The 27,018-nt window shown below is 36.9% G+C and overlaps 1 protein-coding gene across 1 annotated transcript in view; it reads right to left on the reverse strand.

The window, feature by feature from the left end:
- Positions 1-4,485: 4,485 nt before the first annotated feature.
- The window catches only part of gmds (GDP-mannose 4,6-dehydratase), a 253,457-nt gene continuing 230,924 nt past the window's right edge, over positions 4,486-27,018 (reverse strand). The window contains exons 10-11 of the mRNA XM_038291751.1: positions 5,930-5,998; positions 4,486-5,017 (exon numbers count right to left, since the gene is read on the reverse strand). Coding sequence (XP_038147679.1) covers positions 4,955-5,017; positions 5,930-5,998 — 132 coding nt within the window. The 3' untranslated portion in view covers positions 4,486-4,954. The remainder of the gene's footprint in view (positions 5,018-5,929; positions 5,999-27,018) is intronic.

The following is a 27,018-nucleotide window of genomic DNA, read 5'->3' on the forward strand; positions in this document are numbered from 1 at the left end:
TTTGAGTGATTTATTAGCACTATGCTGTAAAAAAAAAAGGTCGTAAAATACAATCAAATGTAAAAAAAAAAAAGGAAAAAAAAGAGAGAAAATCCTATAAACTGTTTAGAAAACGCTAATTAATCATGGCCACTGATAAGGTCTATTTACAGCTTTGATAAAATCAGAATAAGTGTGTGTGTGTGTGTGTGTGTGTGTAGAGGCGCCGAGCTTATATGAATAGGAATTTGTTTTATTTTATTGTTATTTTACAAAGATTGTGGAACAGTTTTTTTAAGACCTGTAGATATTTTGCACTAAAAATAAAGCTTTGTAGCCTCAAGGCTGCACATTTCCTTCACCTAAAACCACCTTTAGTCTACCCAAAGGAAAGGTGATATGTGCAGCCCCTTTCCCTTCTTCAGGCCTTGTATTTTCTGTGTTAAACGTAAACACCGGAGGTAAACAAACTCACGTGTGGCATCAGTGAGATCTGAGTTCACCAGAGGCCTTGTCAGCAAAACAAATCAGTCTGGTCACAAAGCGCGCATCAAGCTTCCGTCTGGCTTCTGTTTCACCACGATTGGAGCGTTTCTGTACAGATGAAAGAAAAATAATATACAGCTGCAGCTGCATTTGTTTCGGACGTCTTTGGTTGGAGATTTTTTTTTCTGCAGGTCCAGACCTTAAAGGTCCCTGCTGACGCATGAAGAGTGCGCTCTGATGGATGTAATATCTGCCCGCAGGGATGAGCTACAGTCCAGAGGTCTGCTTTGCATTCAGAGTCCTGCATCAGGCAGCGGTGGCTCATTGGAATATGGCAGCTGTCAGATGTTTATTTTCTTTTCTTTCTTTTTTTTTTACTGCTTCCTTAATCAGTATCCTCCGACCCCAGCAACCCAACACCACCCTGGCCACCTTGGAAAACCTGTCCCTTTAAAAAAGATATAAAACCACAACATTTTCAATTTTAATTATTTATTTTTTTTACTTTTAGTTTACCAACTGAATCAATGTCTAATTGTGTTTAAATGTATTTAGACTCAACTTTATTACAACTAAACATTTTTAAATACCTTTAAATGTGCGTAAAACAGAAATCGAAATAACGATTCATGAATTAGGCCTACTTAGTTATTTACGTATTAAAAGTATGAACATAAAAAAAAAAAAATCTGCATTTTTTTTTGTAAATATAGCCAAGAAATAATAAATAGGTAAATTATTAGAAATGCAAATTTTAAAAGCAGAGAAAGTTACTCTTATCTTATTGCGTAGACTAATGCGGTTAGGCCATTCATAGGATTAACCGTTATCATCAGATACATAAAGCTTAAATAATAGTTGTTAGGGGTGTTTTTTAAATAATCATAGAGGTCATAAGCAACAGAAATATATTAAACTATTTTTAATGATACCAATTATAATAATGTAAAAGGTAAAATTGTTTTGTTTAAACTTTATTCCATTTGTTCTCTGCAGGATAGGTGTCTGGGATGTAACATCGGTGTGTGTTGTTTATAAAAGGGTAATTACCTTTGCTTGACTGAATAAGCAGCAGTGAAAGCTGTCGGTCGGTTTTAGGTCTGTGCGGTTTTGAATCTGCTGTAAAAACAATAAATGAGAGTCATTTCCAGCGCGCAATCGCTCCCCTAAGGCCACAGTCGGATGAGCCAGGATCATCCGACATGTGCGTTAAAGCTCTCGCCTTATTTCTTTTCACCGTGGCTCTTTTCCACAGATAAGTGGGTTGGTAACTGACTCGAATGCAACCTGTATTGTGTGCAGAAAGGTGCTCCATGATAGAGAAGCGACGTTTTTTCCTCCCAAACAAACGTCGGTGTGATTGATGCGGCTCTCCTGAGGCAGGAAGGGAAATCCAGGCACTCCGGGCGAATCGTTTTTCATCCTTATAGGACAAGACAGAAGGGGGTGTTGGAGGTCAGTGGAGAGGATGTCAACAATGCACTTTAGGAAAGGACAGTGAGAACCCTGCCACTGCCTTATCTTAAAGGACCTTCTCTGGAGTCGTGTTGTTGATGCAGCTCTGCAGCGCAGGAAAAAAAAAAGTCTTCCAGAGGAGCAGAGAGGCTTTCCGCTGCCAAACCTTTCCAGACGCACAAGCTTTACATCCAGGATGATTAATTAAGGCATTAACAAGTCACACCGAGACGAGCTGGTTCTTTTTTCTGTTAACCAAACACTTTAAGGCAGCAGACATATGACTGTTTCTAGTTGCCTGTCGATGAATTTCATCCCTGTTTAAGGAGCAGCGCGCAAAACCACAATCACACCGAAGATCTCTTCAGAGAAAACAAATATATACGTTTTTATGAATTTAATGTGGTGTTTATCAGAAAGTACATTACAGCCTATATAAAATTATTATTTTTTTGTTTCATTTGACACAATTTTATCTATACTTTTATACTCAAAGTAGGACAAAATATAGCAGGATAAATCAATCTTGCATTGTTTGATTGACCATTTGATTCCAGTTTTTCTTCTTTTAAAAAAATAAGTCCAAACAATAAAGCAGATCGCTTTCTTCTGCGCTTAATTTTGCAGGATTCTCAGGCTCTGATTTGATTCTCTTGGTTCTTTGCAAACTGCTGATTCCTATGAAGCCAAATCTCGATCTGCTTTTCTTATCGCTCCGATTATAAAGGCCACAGAGAAGGATCTATTAAATGTTAAATGTGTAGGGTTTAAACTCAGGTGTTTGCCTCATGTCTCATTTTTAGAGAAACGTCACCCTTTTATTTAGAGGAGATGTAAAAAGCCTTCACGGATTTCTTTTTTTAATTACTATTGCAGCCTGATTTCGGGATAAATCACTTAAGTTTGTTGAATTTATTTGAACATTTTAATCACAACACCTGCTTAATAATCAATATGTCCAAACTCTTGTTTAAACAACCGATGCAAAACACTGTTAAGTATTATCAGTGAAAGTTTGTATTTTAAATAAGATGGTCTGTAACGGATAATTAACGTGTTCTGTATTTAGAGCCCATAAAAGCGCAGCGAGGATATTTTAAATACAATTTTAATTTTTCTTTAAAATACAAATTTCTTTGAAAACTCTGAATTGTTTAATTACCTTTAATCTTCCTAAAGTTTAATTCAACCACACTGGAAAAACGATATAGTAAAAATGTCTTAAATTAAGTGTATTTACCCATAATTTGATAGTTTGCCAATGGAATGAGTTTCTTTACTCTTAAAATAAGATAATTAGATAATATAAACTTGAATTAAGACAATGCAATTTATGTGTAAATTGTCTTGTTTTATTGGCAAAATGTCTCTTTTAACTCCCCAAGCCAAGAACAAATGCACTTATTTTAAGAAATAATGACTTATCTAGATTTAATTTTTTCCAATGCACCTGAACCATTGATTTGTTCCTCCTCCAGCTCCAAAAGCTCCAACAGTTGCCGTGCGCCAACAGTAGACCTGATCAGAGGATTTAGCTTTAATTGTTGTTGAGGGATACCTGTGTGAGGCCACTGGCTGTGTGTGTTTTAAGGTTACAGGGCCCTAAACAATACCAGGAGCACATCTGTTTCCTATTCGGGCTCTGCGCAGATGGCGCTATACCTCCAAGACAATCAGAGAGCTTAAGACGCGCTGAAGGTGTCCAGCAAAAAGACATTGCGGGGATGTGGGGTGGTCCACTTTCTGCCAAGTGGCGCTCAGCTGACGCCTTCATGGCTCAGCTAAAAGCTCCAAGTCTGAAAAGGAGCAGCTTGGAGGAGAGCAACAGCGACCAGTACTGAAAAGCGCAGGTTTTCTGCATTTTCAACCCATTTAGCTTGAAAACCATTCAAATTCCTAAACAACTTATATTCATTAATTTCAATGTTGGAGGAAAAATGTTAGATGGCTTAAAAAAAAACATAAAAAAAAGATATAAATATAGAAATAAAAGAGAAGCAGCACATTTGGAAAGTAAAGTTAAATTTCGGATTTATGTTAATGTGGTTTTACCACATTTTATATAATACATATTTAAAAATTCGCAAATATTTAAACAAAGTAAGAAAAAATTAAACAAACCAAAACAAAGAAAAAGAAACACATTTTGGATAAAGGATGTTAGAGACCTCAGTTAGTCCACATAACTCATTCAGGTTAAAAAAAAGTTTAAAATATAACGTTAAGCAGAAATAAAAAAAGGTTATAAGAATAAGGTTTGTGGATATATGCATGGTGAACTTTGGTATAACCTCTATCAGTGGTTATTTAATTGTGTATTTATATTTTTAATAAGATGGCTGCATAAAAACAGAGAAAACCATCTAACAGCAGGAAAAGGTGTTGATTATTGAGGACAGAAAACCAGCTGACAGCGGCAGAAGCTCCTCCTGTCGAAAAAAAAAGATCTCAGAAAAAACCTGAAATAAAGGAGGCGTCTGGGAAACCCTATAAGGACTACATTAACTACGGAATCACAGTAATATTTCTAATATTAGCATTCACTGGAAAAAAAAAAGAAAAATGCACAGTGTTTGCCATATTTATTTTATTATCCACCTCATAGCCCTTTATCATCACCAATATGTCCCAAAAAAAAACTGACCTCAAGAAAGCAAAAATATAGCAATACATTATATTAAGTTGATTCATTTCTATACCGTTTGGTCATTTAAAAAATGAGCAATTTAAACCTTTAAAATAATTATACCACAATGAAATAAGAAACATAAATAAACCATTATAAAGACTTAATCGAACCAAACATGAGGAGTGTTTTTGTAAATAATAAAACAACCTTATAAATCAACCCAACCAAAATAAAAAAAGACAGAAAAGGCAACATCTGGCTCTTGGTTAGAGAAAAAAAGGAAACCACAATTACTTCAAATGGAGAAGAAGAGATAGAAAAAAGGCTCTGCTCCTGTCTGAGTCAATGGCAGAACCTTGGAGTGCGAAAATATCTGCATCACATCTGAAAGAGCTGAGCTGCTTTTTAGGCATTTGGATTTTGCTTCATGAGCTCGATATCAGAGTCCAGCATCTCCTTCACCAGCTCCTGCAGAGAGATCACATTTTCACAGGAAACAGTTAAAGGCTTAAACGGAAACAACTCCGTGATAAACATCTGTATTTATTTGAATTAAGCTGAGTTTATTTCTGGGCCCTGAAATGAATGAGGATCCCAACGCTGTGAGGACGGTTTAGGTCAACAACATGTAGCAGCAGGTACATTTCAAAAGACAAAGAGCTGAGAAATGCTAACCGACTATAGAGAACTTTAGAGAATTTTAATGAGTTAATTTGACAAAAAAAGCAGTAAAATCTAAAAACAAATCAGGTAAATCTTTATCATTTATTTGAACAGATAAAGGATATTTTTAATGGGTTAACCTTTTGTTAAACATAAGCTTTTATCCCCTAGAAAGATTTATCACTATTTTGCATTTCATCTTGACAAAAATGAATATTATATCTATGTTAAGCTCAAAATAAAACTTCTAAGCCATTGTTAGATAAAGATATGCAACTTACAAGTTATTATATAATGGAAATGAAATAATTAATTGAAGAACGCACCTTCTGCTTATTAAAACAGTTTAACTTTAAGATAATTATTTTAATAAAAATGTTGCACCGTATTTTCCTAGATTCTTCTGGAAGTTTTGTATGGCAGATGCATAAAAAAATCATCTGAGATTTTTTTGGGCACAATCAATAAAGTTCTTGGAGGTGTAAGGCTACCACTTATGGATTATTTTTAGGTTTCTTATTTGAAGGTAATGAATGTGCTCCAAACATATAACATTTGGTAAATTATCTTATTATCCCACTAAGTTATAGCTACTAAAAAAATGAACAACCTGCAATAATCTGTTTTTGATTTTCTCTTATTTTATGGAACCATAATACATTTGGTTTAAATAATCAGTTTTTCTATCAGAGTGTCAAACAGATGATGGAGACGCACCTCAAAAGTAACCTTGGGCTTCCAGGCCAGCTTCTCATACGCCTTGGTGCTGTCGCCTTGCAGGAAGTCCTAAGAAAGGAAGGATAGTAGTGAGGAGAGAGGAAGGGGAACAAGAAAAACAAATCATGTGTCATGTGTGATCTGATGGCTGGGAGCAAGCTGAAAGTCGATATTTAAACCTTCGACCGGGAAGAGAAGTTAGTGTGTGATGATTTGCGTCCACCTTTCTTTAGGTCTGTTCCTTTAGATTCATGCTCATTTTAATACACAGAAACACACGCCAGCTCCTCTCAGGGGGGGAAAAAGCAGGTCACAGAGTCCCGCTGGCCATCAATCCCCCCCCCTCCCATCTTCCCACCTCGGATCTGTCCAGACGGCCCTCGCCGGTGCCAAAGCATGATGAATTGTTGGACTCTGGTGGTGTAACCCCCAGCCCAGGAACCCCCACCCGCCCCCTCCTGAACCCCTAACTCATTTCCCCCCCTGTTGTGTTTTGCTCTGAGTTCAACATGCAGTTAGACCTTCCTTCAGACCACCAAAGAGTCAGAAGAGAAAAAAAAGAGAAAAAAACAGAGACTTTCTCCTCTACGTCGATGTTTTCAGAGCTCACTGCATTTCTCCGACTCCTCCTTCTAACTCCATCTTTCTGGGGAGCCTTTTATCATCGATCATTTCTGACTTCTGTCAGAGTCAGAAACACAGATGCCTAAAAGCAGCTGAACAAGAACAGTTTTCTGCTTAAAAATGTCTTCCTTTAATGTTCAATTCTTGAGTAACGTTAGAAATGTTTAACTTTTTTCATTAAAACATTTCTAGGTTCCATTTTAAAGACATAGTATTAGTTTAATCAGGTAAAAACACATCCACCCTAAGAGTTGTTTGTTAATTAATCACCTTTTTATAAATAAATAAAAACTGAGCTCATTTAGTCCATTACCTCAATTTACATATTTTCCCTGCATTTCAATATGTATTATTTTATGTTATTTTTTATCTTAATACTTGTAATAAATAAAGATAAACTTAAAGGAAAAAAATCTAAATAACACAAATGAAAATAAAAGTTTAGAGGAAGGGTTAGGATTTATAAAACAAGATCCAGCCTTTTGAATCTCTTCAGCTTTTCTCATGAGCTGCAATCTAAAGAAGGAAAAACATGAATCTGAGGCCACTTAAAGGCGGAACATGTGGGTAATGTGTGGATGAATAAAGACAAAAATAATCCTTAAAGGATTTGGAGATGAGATTTGAATGTAGGAAGGACTGATATAAGAGCTAAAATCTTTTCTTTTTAAGGTAAATATTTCAATCACGGTTAAATTTTTTTTTGAGAGGACCGATGGTTTGGAAATGCTTCAATTCATTCAGTTCTTTGCAGCATCAAACTCCAACCAGGAGACATATGTTTGCATAGTAAACAAGTTCAGATGTTTTTAAGTGCTGTCTGCTAATGCACATTAAAATATTTGTTAAAAGTCCTGTTTTCGTTGAATTTTTGTCTTAATTCTGCTTAATTTATTGCGCTCCATCCAATAACCTTGGGCAAATGACGGTTTTCATAGTAAGAGTAGTTTCTAGTAATTGTATTTTAACACTTGCCTGTTCAGAAAATCATTAAAAGCGATAACGAAGTGAATAATCTTAACAGCAGCTGAGCGTTAAAGCAGGAAGCTGTGTAGCAGACAGGTGGATCTGTTTTAATGCTGAGATAAATACAGTAGCAGCTTTATAGAGAAGATATGGGGAGCCTCTGAGCTCTGCTGCTGCAGCAGCTCTGAAACCTTCCTGAACAGAAGGTAGGGGGACATTAATGACTCACAGCTTCCTTCAAAATCCTCTGCAGGGTTTTTATACCTGTGTTGTTTAGCTTCAATAAAACGAAGGTTCCTTCTAAAGCTAAATTCTATTTCCTAGAGTTAATCCTACGAGCAATATTGGCCACTCCCCGTAACTCACAACTCATTCAATGAGAGCTTACAATTTTCCCTGAGGGATGGGATGCTCCTTCATGTTCTGATGACTACTCTACTTGCTTGTATATTCTGTTAAACCTTTGTGTACATAATGTTTCACTAAGTCATTACATCAGAGTCATTCAAAAATATACATTACAGTTTATTTTCCATTTCTGTTCCGTAACAATGTATTTTTAAACAGATACATTTTACTGGCCTGCATTAAACAAAATAACCCAATAAATGTTGGTGTGGCAGTATATTTCAAAATATGTTATATTTTTTCTTTGCATTATAATGATAAATGAGATTTTATTATTCAAACTAGACCTTATAATGGTTACTCTGTGGTGAAGAGACTGTTAACTGAGAACATTTGTATATCAGGGGATCTGAAAGCAATGCTAACTTCTCTTTTTCTTGCGAGCAGGGCCCTGAACGGTCACTGATTTTGGGGCCTTAGAGGCTGTTTCTCTTGGCTGGACCACAGCTGCACAAAAACAAATGGGATACTCTGCCTGTAGGGTTAAGTGCTAACAGTCAAGGGCAAGGAGCAATTCTCAGAGTCAGCCTAAATATGTAAATAAACTTTGAGTCATCTTTAAGCCAGCACAATGAAACAGAAAATGTAAGAATTTCCCATTTAAAGTTAGACTTTAGATGGATCGGTTCCACCGCTATAATGGACGATAAGATCAGTTCGGGAGTCAAACAAGCTCGGTGGACCTAATTTCCCTCTGAGCCTTGTGCATGAAGTTGGTGTCTTTTTAAAACACGTCAAACCTTGAGTGTAAAGCTCAAATTTTACTGCAGCTCACAGCGGCACTTTCAATAGTTTGGACCCGGGTGCTTTCCTTTAACTTTAGGCCTTTTGTAAAGAGCAAAAAGTGTGAAAAGAGAGCAGCGTTGTTATCTGGCTTTGGACCTCTTGAAAACGTCTTTTCTAGGTGATCTTATTACAGAGGAACGCACACAGCAGCGCTGGCATAGCTCAGCCTTTGAGAGAGCAGGGACCCACATCTCGCAGAGGCTCCACGGCGCTTAATCACACTCTTCTGATTACACACAAAGGCAAGAACACTGAACACACACCGCGGGAACAAGTACAGGCCGATTCTGACTCTGACGCACTTTGGTTTAAGATTATCCGGCCCAAGCTGCAAACCTGGTTCAGTTCCGGGTGAGCTGTGTTTTTTTTTTTTTAACTGCTCTCGCTCTAAACGGAGCTCAGGCCCATTTTTTTCTGCTCCGTCTGAAACAGCAGGACAAACAGCTCTTTCTCATGTGAGCAGCTCTGTACATTACTCACCAACTTTTTGATTTCTGGCTCTGAAGCCATAACTGGAAACATTTTCAGACTAATTACCTGCAGCAAACGAGACATAATTCATCATGGACCTGAATGCAATTATAATTGGGTGACTTACTCCAAAATTACATTAAATAATCCACTTGCTTCATAATTATATTGATTAGGGTTCCTAATGGAGAACATTTTGGAGCTTGGCACAGTCTTGTCACGAATGCTGGTCAGAAGCTGCAGACACACCTGCTGTTCACATTCATTTGACATCATTTAAGTCTCACAAACTGCGACTGTTTGCTGAGAGCAGAAAGAGAGAAGCACTGCATTGAGCAGTAGGTCAGATCTACTGCAACACAATGAATGATCACCTTATAGGAGAGAACACAGAAAGCCGTCTGCTGATCAGAACGGGGTTTATTGTGACAAACCGCACTCAGACTCTGGTGTAAATTAGAAGTACAGGACTTTTAAATGATCTTGAACAGTTCCCAAGATTGTCTGAGTGTTTCTGTAGATCCTGCATGTGTTTCTTGTTTTAATAAAGCATATGTGGTTATAAAGCCATGTTTGTGTCTAAACTAAATCTTAAAACAATTTTCCTTTTTGTCAACAAACCAAATGAAAGAATTCCAACATTTTCATATTTCTAAAGAAACAAAACAACCAAAGATAATAGACAGACAGAAAAAGTCAATTTCCAAAGAGTTATTTGCAGAAAACTTATCAAACAGATGAATAAATAAAGATGTTTGGGGTTTAGAGAGATGATATTTAGATGGTCTTTATTTGCTTTATACACTTTTTGCTTCATCCTATATTTCCCTGTAGATGACAGAAAATGGGAAGGAGAACTAGTATGGCACTAAGAAAAAAATCAACACAAATATCACATCAAGAAGGCATTGTTAATAGAAGGTATTATGATAAATAATATCAAATAAATAATAATATGATGATATTCTAATGGTAAAAGAGTATGTTATGACTACAGATGATATGCTATCAGATAAATATTCCATCGCAAAGAAGTATTAAAAAGGCTTCAGCAAGTAGAGGAGACATTTATCATCCTTATCCTCTAAGCAGTTCTTAATAAAAAAAAAACAAAAAAACATTTGGAAATCGTTAAAATCTTTGGATGTTTAGAATATTTTGCAGCTTTAAGTAATTTAAGTTAACCTGCATTAATTTGATTATAGATCTGATAATACTTTTAACAATAAAGAGCTGAAAATAATGAAGCACAAGTGGTTAAGATTGGAATTTAAAACTGCCTTGTCTTTCTTAGATCCAAATACTATCGAGAATTTCTTTATTTTCTTGCTTTGTTTTTATACTTTACAATTTGAACTCCTTAAAAATTCTACTAGACACAATTAATAGTAAATACAAATAAAACTTTTGTTTTATTATAATCTATCAAGAAAAAAACTTTCTGATCTGAGCTATTATTTGGGTGAACATAAAAATATATTTTCTTCGTCCCCTAAAGTTGATATGTTTGTTCTTAATGTATTTAGGAATCAAGCATGTGAAGCCAAAGTCAAATTCCTTTCTTCCTTTCTAAAAAAGCTAATTTTATTTAAATGTTGTGAAGATAGGCTTATGTTAAAGTTAACTTTCCTCTTGATAAGCATAAATTAAATGTGATTAACCACATTTAATTAAGAGCTACACCAAATTCTGATCAACAGAGCAGCTGAAATCACTTTAAAAGAATCTATTGACAATGTAAGGAATAAAAGATATTAAAAACAAAAAATCATAAACTTAAAAAGTTCAAGAACAGATTAAAAACGGGCTTTAAAAAAAGAGGCGAGGCAGAAAAACAACAAAAGAAAAAAAACCAGTGACAGTTAGGCAGAGACTCAAAGAGCTGATATTTCTATAATTTAGATCTTCTTCAATTTTAGTTTTCCTTGAACTGTAAAGTGCTGATTTACACTTCCAGCTCTTATACTGATGTATATAGTAACAATAAAACTCATGCTTATTTCTAAATGTAACGAGTTATTAAAGTAGAATAAGTGAAAAAAGCCAAAGTGCTACAAAAAACCTAAGAAACTATTGAGCAAGACCTTTTAAAGAATGTAAGAGCACTTGAAAAACAATTTAATCAGCAGTTCTTTCCAGATCAGATTTGAAACCAGATCTGCCAAAGAAGTGAATAAAAAACTATTTATTTAACCTCTGAGTGAAAAAAAACCTGTTGATTTTCATAACATTAAAGCTGAAACTTCTGTAAATTATCTGAGGTCCACAGAACAGTATAAGCTTAATTCCTTTTTTGCTGCGTTGCACAATAAGCAGGTCAGGACAGCATGGCAGCTTAATGCACCAGGATCCAACTGAACATGACCTAACCACAGAACTAACTGAGGAAATTGAGAGGGGTGATGGAAACACAGAGCAGCGGTGCTGCTCTGCGTTGGCCACAGTCCTGAATGTTGGTGAGGTGAGCTAAACTATGTTTGACCTAAATCATGGCAGAACCTTATTTACTGCTAACCTGTGTGTATCATTACTTGGGTGACATGGGAGACATTTTTACGACTGAAGAACAGCCAAGCAAGGCACTATTTTTAAAACTCCTGATTTTTCCCTTTCTCATTTTAATGATCACAGATAATGAACCAATGCACTTGAAAGGTCATATTTGTGCTTTACATAAAGATTAAAAACCACATTTTCACTGCAGACTTATAATCTGTAGCATCGGTTAGTTCATTATGGAGAAGCAGTCTGAATCAGATATATCTTTTAAGAACCAGATTTAAGTGGCACTTTAGGATTGATCTACTTGTTGTCATCCAGCAATCCCTTCAAGGAGGAAATAAATCTTAAAAATATATGGAATGTATCTAATGCTAAAGCCTTAAAACAGCCACCACTTTGCGACCTATCCAAACAACTATAAAGATTAATTCAGGGTATTTTTTTGTGATCTATAATTGAATTTAAGGGATTATCTTTTTCACATGGTTCAAACATTTTCAAACAGGAATTGTTGCTTTTCTCCATTTCTAACAAATGAACTCAGCTCCAAAAGAAAGATATTGGATCCATCATCCCCCAAATAAATCATATTAAAGTAAACTATATACCATGGACTTCCTTCTAGTGGCTCAGCAGAGTCAGGACAGCTTTGGAGCATCTAGAAAATTGCAGTGATTTTTTTCCTTTTATGATTTAGGGTTTGAAACCATCAGAAACATATTTGATTTCTGTGAGTCACTGGCTTATTTGGCTTTCTTCTCAGCTGTCCAACACAGCTGGTTCTCCCTTCAGTTCACCATTTACTACTTGAAAACAAAAGGTTGAGTTTAAATGCGGATAAAAAGAACATAAGCTATTGTTGTGGAAAACAAAAGCAACAGCGATTGAAAGAGACTTTAATCAAGCTTAAGCTTTCCAATGAAAGAGTTTTTGCAGTATTATCTTTCATGGGATTTATGTATTCTTGGATCCAATAGTTATTAAAATTAGATTCAGGTGGATGACAGGTTCCTTTAAGTGGTAGCTCAGATGTATTTTAGCTGATTCTGATGTGATCTTGAGAAAAGTAAACATCTAAGCTGGAGCAGAAAACTTATTTTTTCATTTTGGGAAAATGAGCCGTTCCTGAAAACTAATGCTAGAGGGACAACCCAAACAGATTTTAATAATCATTAAATAACTAGCAGTGTAAATCATTTTTATGATTTTTGCAATCACTACTTCAAAAACCTTTTTGTTCACCATTTTCTTGGCTTTAGTCTAGCAATATGTTGGAAAATTAAGAGTAATATCAGTAGAATTAATCTTACTTGAACCGCTTGAACATAGATTTTTTTTTTATTGTATCCATGGGAACTACAGATACACTGGCTATTACAAATATTTAGATTAAGACAAACTTTAAACAAGCCCATTATTAAGGTCCAGGCTAAAAAAACAACAATTTTGTTGCTGAGCTAATTGACTTTTGCATATTACTCGTAATTTGCCTCAACCGTGTTTCCATTAAACCAGTAAAGTGAAAAAGTAAAAGCCAGAGCAGAAAAAAAGCAACACAGACACACACACCCCTACACACACACAGGTGAGAAAGTCATTTTTACTGAGAACTGTTATCCCATCACTGCCTTAGCCATGCTTGGGTTGTTCTTTGAAATAATGGTGTTAAAAGATGAAGACCCTTCTGCTTGTCTATAAACACTACTCTTTTTTTCTGGCTTATATTGTGATCTTGTGAAATATAAATAACTTTCCTGTGGAAGATAACTTATGTCTTCATTTTAGAAAATAAACATTATTTCTTAAAATGTATGCTAGAGGGACAAGCAAAGTGGATATTTCTCTTCTTTGATTAATGATTTTAGTTTGCAAGAGTTGGATATGCTGGTGAAGATTCTCAGTCGTCCAGGTCATAGCCATTACGAAAAAGTAAAAAAAAAAATTAAAAACAAAACACTGGACTTTGTTTTAGAAGTTTGAAGACGTTTAGCTTCCCATCCAGGAAGCTTTTTCAATTTAAAATGTCTGGATTAGAATTCAGTTCCAAGCTTTATAGTGTAGCCCAACAAAGCCATCTTATGGCTTAGAAAACAAATTGGAGCGAAAACAGGTCCGCCCCTTAGTAATGGAGAGTTGTTGAGGTCTTGGTTGGACTGCAATACCAAAGCTCAACGACTCCACAATAATAAGGGGACCTGTTTTCGGTTCAATTTGCATGATTTCTAAGCCATAACAAGGCTTTGTTGGTTCACTTCTTCAAAATTAGGTTAAAAGATACACTAAACCGAGTATACTTTGACCTCTGATTTTAATACTGTTGTTTAAAGTGGGCAATTACTACCTACTTTTACTCAGTTATGTTTACTTAAGCAACTTAAAAAGTGATTGAAGTGGTAGCTTTACAGCACCATACATTTGCAAGTATTTTTCAATATAACTTATATATAAGTTCAGTGTGTTTTCTAGTAGATCTCCTGTGTGAGCTTCTCAGGAGTGACAGCGGTGACAGCCAATCGCACAAGAAAAGAGGGCCAATCAGGAGCTTTGTGGGCGGTCTAAACTCAGGGAAGCAGGCTTCAGATTGAGCTGAGGTTTTCTGCTTGGTCCTAGTGCTTGACGACTCTCCTTATGCTGCAGCGTAACACTGCCTTTGGACATTAAAAAGTGCAGGGGACCAAAACGGACTCTTGAAAAAGTGCAGGGGACATGCCCCCATGCCCCCCCCCCAATTGACTTAATAAGTAAAAGTTTCTGTGAACACACCCAATATATCTATAAGACCTTGCCAGTAAACCAGTTCAAAGAGGGCACTTGATGTAATTTAATATTAGAAGTTGGATTAAAAACAAAAACAAAAACAAACCAAAAAAGAATTACATAGTCTAAAATAACAGAAGCAGTTATTTCCCATTTTATTCCCTTTGTTTTTGTCCGACACACTGAAAAACCACTGAATTTCCATCTGAGCTTAGCATCTGTTGAAATCAGACTCCTGTCCTAAGTCTGTCTGCTTAGCACACAACCACACAGTTCAGCATTCAGGAAGTTAATCCTGCATCTGGTCTTTGTCAGACAGGATTTCTACAGGTGACGGACAGTCTCTTCGTCGAAGACCTGTCTGCGTAGAGTTGCTTGGTGAAAGCAAAGCTGAAGTCGAGCTGCTAACGAGAGTGTTCTGCGGCCAAATGAACTCTCCCCAAACAGAGCATGTAGCGAATAATTCAACATGAACCACTAACAGATGCGGGCACTATATAATCTTCATATGGATCCAATTTGGAACTAAATCCTAACTTTTTCTGCATCCAGTTTGAAGCAGCCAGGAACTGCAATTTTGGAGAAGTGATGGTAACAAAAACTGGAAATAAAAGCTGGAAATGAGCAGTGAAAAAAAGTCATTGGGGGAGGGGGAATTGAATTAATTAGTTTCTAACTCCATAAAACCTACAACTGCTCCTAATGTCAGGCCACAAATAAAACTGAAAGGGAGAAACCATGACTGTTTGACTGGTCTCAGGTAGTGTACTTACCCTTACAATGAGCAGGTAAATAAGATGATTTGCCAATGAAATTAGTATCTTTACTCTTAAAATAACATAATTAGATAATATGAACTTGAAATAAGACAATGCAATAGATTTTTCTTATTTCAAATGTAAATTGTCTTCTTCCATTGGCAAAGTGTCTCACTTTCGTCCTCAATTCGAGAAAAAATTTACTTATTTTAAGAAAATTTCTCAATTAGATTTCCATTTTTTGCAGTATAGGAAGTATGACACAATATGACTATTGCTCTTAAGAAACAAGAGCCATCAGCATCTTGCAGCACAAAGGTCCAAAGTTTGAATCCTGTCTTTAAGTCTTTGTATTTGTAGACGTATGTCCTTGTGTGTGCATGAATTCTCTCTGGGTTCCCTCATTTCCTGCCATGCTCCAATTAGGTTAGGTTAACTGCTATTACTAAATTGCCTTTACATATTAGATAAAATGTTTTTAAACAGGATCTGTAAAGTTTTCCACATTTGATAATTAAAGAAAGAGATTAAACATTCCTCCCAAATTATTATAATCTTTAAAATTGCAATGATTCTACTCCACCAGATTCTAAAAGATAAAGTACATTCTTTATTTTATAATAGAAAATCTTTTTCATCTCCTTTTAAAGTACGTATCTCACCATTCCCCATGTCCCCGCTTGAAGGTTCCCTGATACCATCAACTCCAATAGAGACCAGAAGCCATAAAAAAAAAAAAATCCTCAGAAATGTGGAGGTGAGAGACAAATAGAGAACGATCATGGTCCATAAAGCACAGAGGCAGTAAAAAGGCCCTTAGAGCAGGCATTTAACGCAAAGGAATTCTGGTATCACTGCAAGGCCTTACAATAAATCACAGAGCACACAGGGGCTGACCTCAGAACATATCGGGGCACACATACAAACATTTAGCATGTATGAGCACACACACAAAAGCACACAACCACACTCACATTACAGCAGTTACAATTACACATCATAGGTGGGAAAATATCCTTATAGTAAGGTTATTTTTCTCCTTACTGTAATCCTTCCCACTAATGGGAGATGGATCACAGATTCTACTAAAAGAGACCCTTTCTTCTGGCTGTCTCTGAGGGTTGCATGCTGGGAGACCAAAAGATGTGGTTTTAGACGTCCAGTGGTGTCTCTGGTATTTGTACAGTAGTGGACATGAGGCTGCAAATACACAGACTTCAAAGGAAATCAGATAAAGAGCGCTGTGAGAGTCTGGAGCCCACGGTCCCTGCGTGTCCCCCTGCAGACCCAGATGTTCCAACGAGGCCCACATGTTCTCATCTTTGACCTTGCCTGGATATGGATGGAAGAATTCAACCCCGATCCTGAGCTTTTTATAACCGCAATGAAAAAAACTCGAGCACAAATGACGAGAAGGTAAAGGAGAGACAAAGAGGAAAAACAGGTCAACATGACCGTCGGGCGTGTTCTTAGTGCCAACAGGTGTGTGAGCCAATACCTGTGCGCAGGTGGGGACACACTCACAGCAAACAGAAAGGACCTCGTCATTTTGATGCTGCTTCAACTTACAGTCACAAATCTGTCACTGGTCAATTTCTAACACGCCTCCGCCTGCATCGCCTCAACTTATCACTTCCTTTACAGCACAAAAGGCCCTCAGTTTCAGCTGGAGGGAAGTGAGGACTGAAGGAGCAGGAGACCTGAAACCAGAGACTTATGTGCCGAAGCAAGACACAGGAAATGTGTTTTAAAAAACATTTTCATACATATTTAAAATAAAATAAATCTCTGCTTCACGTAAAACTGTACTAAACCATCAATATTGGGGGATAAGCATCCCCTTAGGTTTACTAAAGTGTGTACAAACTTCAAAAATGGCAAAAGACAAAAAATGTTTCACTTAATTATTTGTTGGATTTACTTAGACTAATTTAAGTAATGCCCCCTGTTATTTATCAAAATCTGAATGATCTTAACTACATCTTTAACTATTATGTCATATACATTTAAGATGTCGAGCTACATGAAAAAAATTAACATTAACATTAACATTTTTCAACTCATTTTTGCGAAGTAAAACATTTATTAAAGGAATTTCTTTCATACAGAGTTAAATATTTCATGCCTGTATTTTGGGGGGATTTTTATGATGATGGTTTCCAGATAATAAAAACCAAAGATTCATTGTCTCACAAAAATAGAATATTACATAAGATAGAAAAAAGATGTTTTAAAAAGAAATGACTTTTAAAAAACATGTTTCTATGCATTAAGTAGTTGGCTGTCTCTCCCTTTGCATCAGATACTGCACTATCGTGATCTAATAAAGAGGAAAACAGCCTGTGGCATGCCCTGATAGAACAACAGAAGCTCATGTTGCTTTGATAGAAGCCTCAAGGACATTTGAAATGTTGGTTCTGGTGCAGGATTGGACAGGGGCTAATGGCAGCACCGGGACATTTCCAAGTGGCCTGGCGGCTGGCCTGCCCCGCTCAACTGTAGATGGGGCCAGCGGCTCTGTTCGGGTTGTGATTTATTTTTCAAATAAACAGTCAATGCCATTAGTGAGATTTAGTCGGTTTCTGCCAAGCTGAATCCCCCACAGGCTGAGCAATAAGGAATTGGAAAAAGGTAGAGAAAACCCTGCACCCCCATTTCTTTTTTTCTAAGGCTACCTATAAGAAAGACAATAGGGGTACCCCATACAGTTGGTTTAATAAAGAGGTGAGTTCCACTTTGAGTACCCTAAGGAAGCCAAAACTGACTTAATAATAAGAAAAATACTTTAAATTGTTACAAAGGATAATGCTAACTCTGAATGTGGTCTAAAAGCCGCCACTCCACTAGAACATAAATATTTAATCTTAAGAGGTCCAGGAGTTCAGAATTTGTGTAAATGTATGAACTCCACTAAAAAGTTCGATTATACTTCTCTATTTAAGAATGTCAAATTTTGTTAGGATTGAGAACATATTTGCTGTTATATCAACACTGAAAATGCAGAGGGTCAGTAAGTGAAATGATGGGAAACTATCAGGGGCTTTGGTATTTTATTTTATTTGTTTTATAAAGATGGACGAGAGAGTGTCAGTTCAGAGAACAGCACTGGTGCTGCAGGCACTTCCACTGTCAGGAAGGTGGTGGACAGCAGCAGTAGGAAATAAGAGGAGGAGCCTTCAGGACCCTATCCTTATTATATCCTTACAAACACAAATCTAGATGAAATAATTCTGCTATGTCTCAATATGTCAAAGGAATAGTACACCCAAAACATGATTAGCCTTCATTTTCTACTCACCCCCATGCTGAACAACACTCTGGAGTACTTTTTTGATATCTCAAATGCATCTGGAGATCTGGGAGGCTTCTTGCTGTCTGCTGACATTCAAATAATGGAGGTCCATAGCGCCCGAGGCAGAAAGGTCCATGAAAGTCCACAAAAAAACGTGTCAATATTCCTCCATACTGCTCGTCCAATGTATTCCAAGTGTCCTGAGTGGGTAGCGTCCAGAATTTACTCGAAACGAAGTCATTTAGAATGTTTTTAGAGCATAAACAGTAGTGTATAGGATTTCCTAAAAGCGCGACTCTACGGAAACCGCGGCAGACCAAACCAGATGAAAGTGCGCATTCAGCGTCTGCTCTGCCGATAATGCAAGCGTAGAAGAAGAAATGTGCTGTTTACTTGTGCAAAGAAAGAAACAACGAAAGAAAAATGTCTGAGGACTTCAGTGTTGAGGAAGAGCATAAGTTCTTTGCCGAGCTGAATGCGCACTTTCATCTGGTTTGGTCTGCCGCGGTTTCTGTAGAGTCGTGAACTCGCAGGCGCGCGCTTTTAGGAAATCCTATACACTACTGTTTAGGCTCTAAAACATTCTAAATTACTTTGTTTCGAGTAAATTATGGACGCTACCCACTCAGGACACTTGGAATACATTGGACGAGCAGTATGGAGGAATATTGACACGTTTTTTGGGGACTTTTATGGACCTTTCTGCCTCGGGCACCATAGACCTCCATTATTTGAATGTCAGCAGACAGCAAGAAGCCTCCCAGATCTCCAGATGCATTTGAGATATCAAAAAAGTACTCCAGAGTGTTGTTCAGCATGGGGGTGAGTAGAAAATGAAGGCTAATCATGTTTTGGGTGTACTATTCCTTTAAGAGGAATACCAACGGCATCTTAAAAAATTTAACAAACTCTGCACATTGTCATAAAAACTAGCTTAAATTAATAATAGAAACATAGAAAATCATGTAAAAGAAAGTAGAACTTGTACACATGCCATATATTTCTCAATGTAAATTAAGCAGAAAATTGATTGTAGGCCTATAAATGATAAATAGACAGGGGTGTTAAACCCTGGGAAAAGACAAATTCTCAGCGATGGAGAAGGACAATGGAGGGTGTGGGAGTCGGCATGCAGGGGTTAATTTGAGTCCAACAGTTTCTTAATGTAAGGGATGAAGCTGTGTTGGAACAGCAATATTTTGCTCTACAGACTGTCATTTATGACCTTGGAAGCAAGAAAAGTTTGTTGTTTTGGTTGGAGATGGTATTGATATGCTGGGCTCTGGTCAGGCAGCATCTTCAATCGAAGGAAATGGGGTTTTATACGTTGTCAGACTATGCTTACAGAATACATCCTACTCTTTTAATAATGATCTATATAAAATAAACTACTTTATAAATAAACATTATGTACAATTTCCATTTAAACTAATTAACTGGTTTTAGTAGGGTTGTGATGACCTGAATGATAATAAATTAAACTAGTTGATGATTATTTCAATAATCGATTAATCACAATGCCTCCAATTAATTGCTTCAGCCCAATAAATATATGTATTTTTTTATTTTTACATAATATTCTAATTGTGTCTGCTTTTTACCTTTTGGTTTTATAATTTATGTAAGCCCTGATCATAATATCAAAATAAAGGCTTAGAGTATATGACTGAGTTTGAATTTTCAACAAATTAACAAATTTAAATTCTGTAATATTTTATGAACTGCCTGGTAATTGGTGAGCAGGATTGTTTTTTCTCTGTCGAGTAAACGTCATAATTTGCCATTTTAACAAATTTATCTTGTTGCTGTTTTTTTAACCTATATTTACTGATATTTTGTGTTTACATCTCAATTGAATAAACAATTTATCTTTCCTACACGGTGAATGCTTTGCATTATACATTTCATACTTTTTGTTTATTTTCTTCTATACCTGTCTTGAATGTGAAGTTGTAGGCTTACTGCCTCTGAAAGTCATGCCTCATTTACTCTAAGCTGCTGCTTTCCCTAACAGACAAATCATCGTAGATAATCATGTGATCAGTTTCTACTAATGTAAGCTGAATACGGAGCACATGTAACACAAAAGTACTACTAAAATCAGATAATTACATCCGCACTGCATAGAAAATCACAACCCTGAATCTTTGACATTTTCATAAACTATGATGACAATACCTTCAAACAATATTGTAATCTCCTGGTAATGATTGCACTATTTCGTAAATTTCTGAGTTTGTATATATCAACATTTGCGGCACACCTATATAACGAGAACATAATGATTCCTTGCGTGACAAAATAAAAAAGGAAAACAAAAACAAATAAAATCAGGCTGTGTGCAATATCAGATGCTGAGCGACTACGGGTCTCTGTTCAACAAGTAAATGGAAAGGTACAGCATAGGAATGTCCAACTTAATACAATTCTAGAAGGGAAACCGATTCTGTGTTAAAGAAATTAACCCCAGAAAAAAACAAAGACCTTGTGAAGACGCTGGCTGAAGTTGACACCAATGAAGTTGTGTCTTTATCCATAGATATGGACAGAAATGCCACCCACAAATCTTCCCAAAAAATATAAAAAAACAGATTATAGTTTGCAAAAGCACTAAGGAAGAAGGCCCAAAATTTTGGCCGCAATGCCCAGTAGTGAATTTACGTTAGAAAAAAGAAAGAAAGCATGACAACTCTATCCTAACTATGGGACTAATGGTTGAAGGTACGCTGTGTGGATCTTTTGCTGCTGGAGAGACTGGAGAACCATACCAAATAGTGAAGTAATGACTCCAAGTATACTGCCACACCGGTGAGAAAGGGGCTTACGCCTTACAGGCTCACACTGTACACAATGCAGCTGCTGTGCAGTTGCAGTACCAATGTGGTGCAGAAAGTCACTCACACTGATTGCTGCAACCAGGCTGTCCTTGCTGCAGCTCAAGCTGCAGAAACACAACTCGAAAGAGAAAAAGGCCACGTGGTTCAAACTCTTTCTGGGAGTTGCTGGGCAAAAACTTGTTATCGGTGAACATCAATGTCGCTTTTTATCAGTTTCTCTTTTGTTGTGTTGTTTTTGTTAGTCAAGTTAACGTATGCTGGTGAAGATTCCAAGTAATCCAGCTCATAGTTATTCCAAAAAGGTTCAAAAACAATCCACTGGACTTTGTTTCTAAGTGGGAAGATGTTTCGCTTCCCATCCAGGAAGCTTTTTCAATTAAAAATGTCAGAAATAGCATTGAGTTCAAGGCTTTATAGAGTGGACCGAAGCATTGTCTTCTGTTGCCCAATTGGCATGGCCCAACACAGAAGAGTGACCTCCTTGTTACAAGACTCTGCAGTACATCTAAACCTTATGGACCGAGGACATTCTTTTGAGGACCAGAATGTTAAAATTTTGGACAGAGAAGATAGGTGGTTTGAGAGGGAAGTGGAGGAAGCCATCTATGTTAAGAAAGAAAAAAACAACCTTTAGCAGAGTTGGGGGACTCAGATTTCAACTTTAAAAAATCAGCGATTGAGATGATTCCTTCCCGCCATCATTTCAACCATCATTTCAACCCCCACCCCAGTACAGGGGAACAGAGCACCTCAGCCCTTCAACCAGGCCAACAATGCCCTTCAACGACCCCCCCTTTTTCAGAGGCATAGACAGGTTTGGGGTATTACAGGCTAACAAAGAAACAAAACGACCACCATTTCAAAGGGGTGGACCTGCTTGTTAGGTTTCAATTTGCATGTTTCTAAGCCAAAACAAGGCCTGGTTTCAGACCACTCTATAAAGACCTAAACTTAATGCTATTTCTGACATTTTGAATTAAAAGAAGCTTCCTGAATGGGAAGCAAAATGTCTTCCAACTTGGAAACAAAGTCCAGTGGATCATTTTTTTTACTTTTTTGGAACAAGTTAACGTATGATGGTGGGTTAACTTTATTCTGAAAATCAGCGGGACTTTCCTGTCTGGCACCATTTGTCATGCAAAATTCAGGAGCTTCAATAGATTAGATTAGATTAGATAGAACTTTATTGATATCACAATGGAGAATTGAACTTGTGACATTGGCTCTTAAAACAACTTTATTGATATCACAATGGAGAATTGAACTTGTGACATTGGCTCTTAAAACAACAGAAGGTGCACATAAGAGGAAACAGTGCATGAAGAACAGTGCATCCAGATATATACAGTGGATGGTATAAAAATAAAGAAGGAGAGATATAACCTGTTTTATATATAGAATATCTTCCATCCATCCACTTTCTGTCACGCTTATCCCAAGCAGGGTCGCAAGGGGTGCTGTTGCCTATTTCCAGCTGTCTGTGGGCGAGACATCTTATGTACTGTAAAATAGTAGCAGGTAAAGTGCGGATTCTGGTTTTGTTAAATAGATAAATAGTATAGGTGAGGTAACTGAAATAGGTGAGGGCTCTTATAGGTGAAGCCAGAGGGTATCACACAGTTATTGCACAGTTATTACACCAGGTTATAGTGTGGTGGCATTGTAAAGTCTGATGGCAGCAGGGATGAATGACCTGCTGTAGCGCTCCTTTTTACTTCCTTTTGATGTTGTGGCATCTGGCCAAATGTCTTTTTGTGGAAAGACTTTGTTGATCTGCACACTGGCTAAACACACCTACACCACACTGTGGCTGAACGTAAACCCAAATCTTTGATATGAACCTAAATCATTGATTTTAATGATTTGGGTTCTTCCCAGTTCTCGCACAGCAGCTGAACCGCACTCAGCGTGAGCCTGGTGTTAAGAGCAGGAAAGTCAATGGTGTAGAGTGGTCATCATATAGCTTTTATCTTAATTCCATTAAGCCATTATAGGATGAGATTAAAAGGTGTGTACAAGCAAAGCATTCGTAAAACCTGATTCACTTATACCAGTTCTGTCAGGAATGGGCCAAAAATCCAGCAAACCGGGAAGGTCACTTAAATGCTTTGAAAAACTTTTCTACATAATGTTAAATGTAGAACATGCATGCATACCTCCTCAAACAAAATAAGAAAAATGAAACATCAAACCAAAGTGTAACTAAAATATACAAAATACTTTTTTTTTTTTTAGCAATTATTGTTACACATTACTACTAGAGCAAAAAGCAAAGGTGTATGATTTATATGGTAATCTTATTTGTTTTGTGCCAGCCTTTAAATTATAGTATAACCTGAAGGCAGAGTAAAAGATAAAAACTGCCAACATCAAATATAAGTATCTGATATAAACACAGTTACCATTTAAAATGTTTTCTAAAGGGGAGAGAAGAAGACCTAAAAGTTTGACATGTGGTTCTTTTGGCAACGCAAACGAGCCACTTCATGACTAACGTTTCATCAAGCCAATAAAGCATTAGTGTAATAAATGAATAGCAGTCTGCAGGGTCTTTGGGAATTCAAGACAGTTATTAGCCACTCCCAGCTACAAGCCAAAAGGTCAGGCCCAGTGTGTCTCTTTCTATACGTGTGTTTGCGTGTCGGTGTGTCTGTGTGTGAGAAAGAGCTGCGAGTTACAGCTCAGGTTTCCTTCCCTGGCTCCCCATGCAGCTTGGCCTCCACACAATGTGTTAAGTGACCTCTAAGGGGTGGCCCTGTCACCCTGATGGGTACGTGCCCCGCTCACATGACTACGCTCACACACGTGGCAAAAATATGTAAAAAGATGTATAATTAAAAAGCTTAAATAAAGAAGGCAAAAGGGTGAGTTTTTTTTTTTCTACAACTCTCAAAATGTTTTGTACTTGTTTTGACGCAAAAAGAAAATAAAAATTCAGGATGTTAATTGTACACAGAGATGGTGGACAAGCTAGAAATAAAAATCTACCTTGTTTTTATGTTGTTTTTTTTATGGGTCTTTTTTGCAAAACATCTTGCAATGTATTTTAAAATATTTTCTGCAACATTATAGAGCAGTTAAGTAAATATTAAGCTTGTGGGATATTAAAAAATAACCAAAAAATTGAAAAAATAAACATAAGATCAGCATGTGGTCAATACATTAAACAGTGCAGGGAATCTGAAAAATAGCTGTAGTGGCGATTGTTTGTCAAAGCAAACATCCAATAAAGTTCCAATAAGCCACTATAGGCACTAAGTAACTTTATTTGCATGAAGCAGAAATGAATCTACTTCTTCAAAAATCTATTTGAGGGATGACACAGGGAGAAATAATGAGGATAAACAGCTGTTGTGGTACATTTTTATTGGACAGGCTCTAATTCTCCAAAGGAAATCGATAGAGACAAACTCTGAAATTAAGAAGCCAAAACTAAAGCTCACAAACTCTAACTTCCCGTCTGTCTGTCCTCTGGCTTGGCCGTGTTGACTGCTCTCCATCAGTGCTCATTAAAATTCCAGGGGTAGCCGTGTGATAAATATTTACGCGGCTGAGGACACACTCCTCACACACTCCAAACACACTAGAGTGGCTGGATCTGACTGCCGATAGTGTTAAGTGCCCAGAGGCTCTGGCGGAGAGAAATCCCGCTGCCTGTCGCGTGGTTGTGTATGCGAGGCGTTTACTGTCAAGATAACTAGAGGGAGGGCAAAGATTTATGAGCATTAACAGAGGCTGAAATATGTGTTTCTGTCTCTGTGTGAAGTTTATGGAAATGAAAAGGAAAATGAAGCATGTTTTCACATCTGGATCTGAATGCATATCGCAGACACACACACCCCGACACACACAATGTAACCATAGTGAAGCTGGACTGCTCACTACTGTTCCACAGAGCTGTTGCCGACCCCCCCCCCGTATTCTATTATTCCCGCGGACGGGAAATGGATCATAATTCCTGGAGTCAGCAGAAAGCTGCAGACTGAGAGATGTAGTGAGGAAGGGAAATGGAGTGGGGTTTGGAGGGGGGTTCAGGTGAATGTTCACTTCTACCGAGGTCAAACCGAAACTGTGCAGTCAGGTCATTTCTAGTGAAAAGTGAAATGTGTGTTAGGTCTGTTTGCACATTGCATAATAGAGTTTTGGTCAAAGGCGTAGTTTGTGCAGCAGGGCACGTGTGTATGAGTGTGTGTTGTGGGCTTTCTGCAATTCTACGAGCCTCTGGGTGTTTCATATTTCAAAAGACATCAAAGCCCAACTTAGCTTCCCTTCTATAAACAGGTTCTAAGCAGCATTCTTTACAATCACACCAAAGGCCGACAGAGACGGAGAAACAGTGAGAGGAAAATGTCATCCATTCTTATCTTAAGTGTTGTGTAATCTTAGTATAACAGTCTGGGTGTCAAAACCCAGACTTACTGTTCTCATAAAGATAAATGCAGTTAAAGTGCCTCATACAAATAACTGTAAACAAGACATTTCAGAAAGTTTGACTCTATATATTCTTTAGGTAGAACAATGGGTGTTTAATAAACTGCAGTGTGAATAGTATTGTTTGGTGCGCTTACATTTATTTTCTTAAGTTTCAAGTACAAGGAAAGAGGAAGACAACGGTTTGGGTGACCCCCATTGAGATGATTGTCAAACGTTAGGCCTACTCATCAAAAAGCTGTTTATGTGTAGCAACAAAAATCCTCTTGATGCATCTCAGCTTTTTTTTAAGTTCATAAATCTATCAGAGGCTTTATGCAGATTTAGTCTCTTGCTTATCCTTCGGTGATCATGTTAAGGTGCCAATTGTACATATGATATGGTGATGGTAACAAATTAACTTATTACTTGGCATTAGTTATTTTTTCTTAAAATTCAACTTGAAAAAACATACAATCATGCATTTTCCACAGTGCAGAAAAAAAGTGTTACTTTTTTGCCATTAATTTAGGTATAGATACAGCTTGTGGTTTCTGCAGTTTCTGGGGCTAAAACCTATCTGGTTTTAGCAGCAGAGCTTATGCAAATAGAAATGCTACTAGTAAATCTGGATATCTTTTTTGGGTGAATCCAAGTCAGAATAGAATTAATACATATGCATCTCTGCAAACAGCTGGAGTGTTTTCATTGTTGCACAAAGAAATTGCAACGAACTTAACAAATTAACAAAAACCTTAATCTGGTTGTAGAATCTCTTTTTAATATCTATCTCTATATTTGAAAAACTGCTTCTATCTGGAAATAAAAGATTTATTTGAAATATTATGCTGTTTCAATTGAACTAAGAACATTGAAATGATAACCTTGTCAGATTTGGAAAGTTGGAGGAACACAACCATAGAAGATAGCTGCCATTGCATTAACAGTATTTAAATTTTCCTACTTAAATGTCATTGTTATCTTTGCAACAGTGGCTGTATTGGCCATATAAGAACAATAAAAAATACAAGCGTCCACAAGTGCAACATGCTCTCACCTTGGATATTATGTGACTCTGGCTCATGAGGTTAATGTAATGCATTATCATTTAGTGTTTATTACCAAGACTACTGACAAAATCTGTAGCTTTAAAGTAAGTTGAAAAGCAATAGAAAACATTATATTAAGCTGGTTATAGAAGCTTGTACAATATTAAACTACACTATTCTTACAGCTCTTGTTGATTCAGTAGCCTTTTTTCAGTCTTCTTTGGAGGGA

This window comes from Cyprinodon tularosa, unplaced genomic scaffold (assembly GCF_016077235.1).
Source record: "Cyprinodon tularosa strain WSP-4 unplaced genomic scaffold, ASM1607723v1 ctg30, whole genome shotgun sequence".
Lineage (NCBI taxonomy): Eukaryota > Metazoa > Chordata > Actinopteri > Cyprinodontiformes > Cyprinodontidae > Cyprinodon > Cyprinodon tularosa.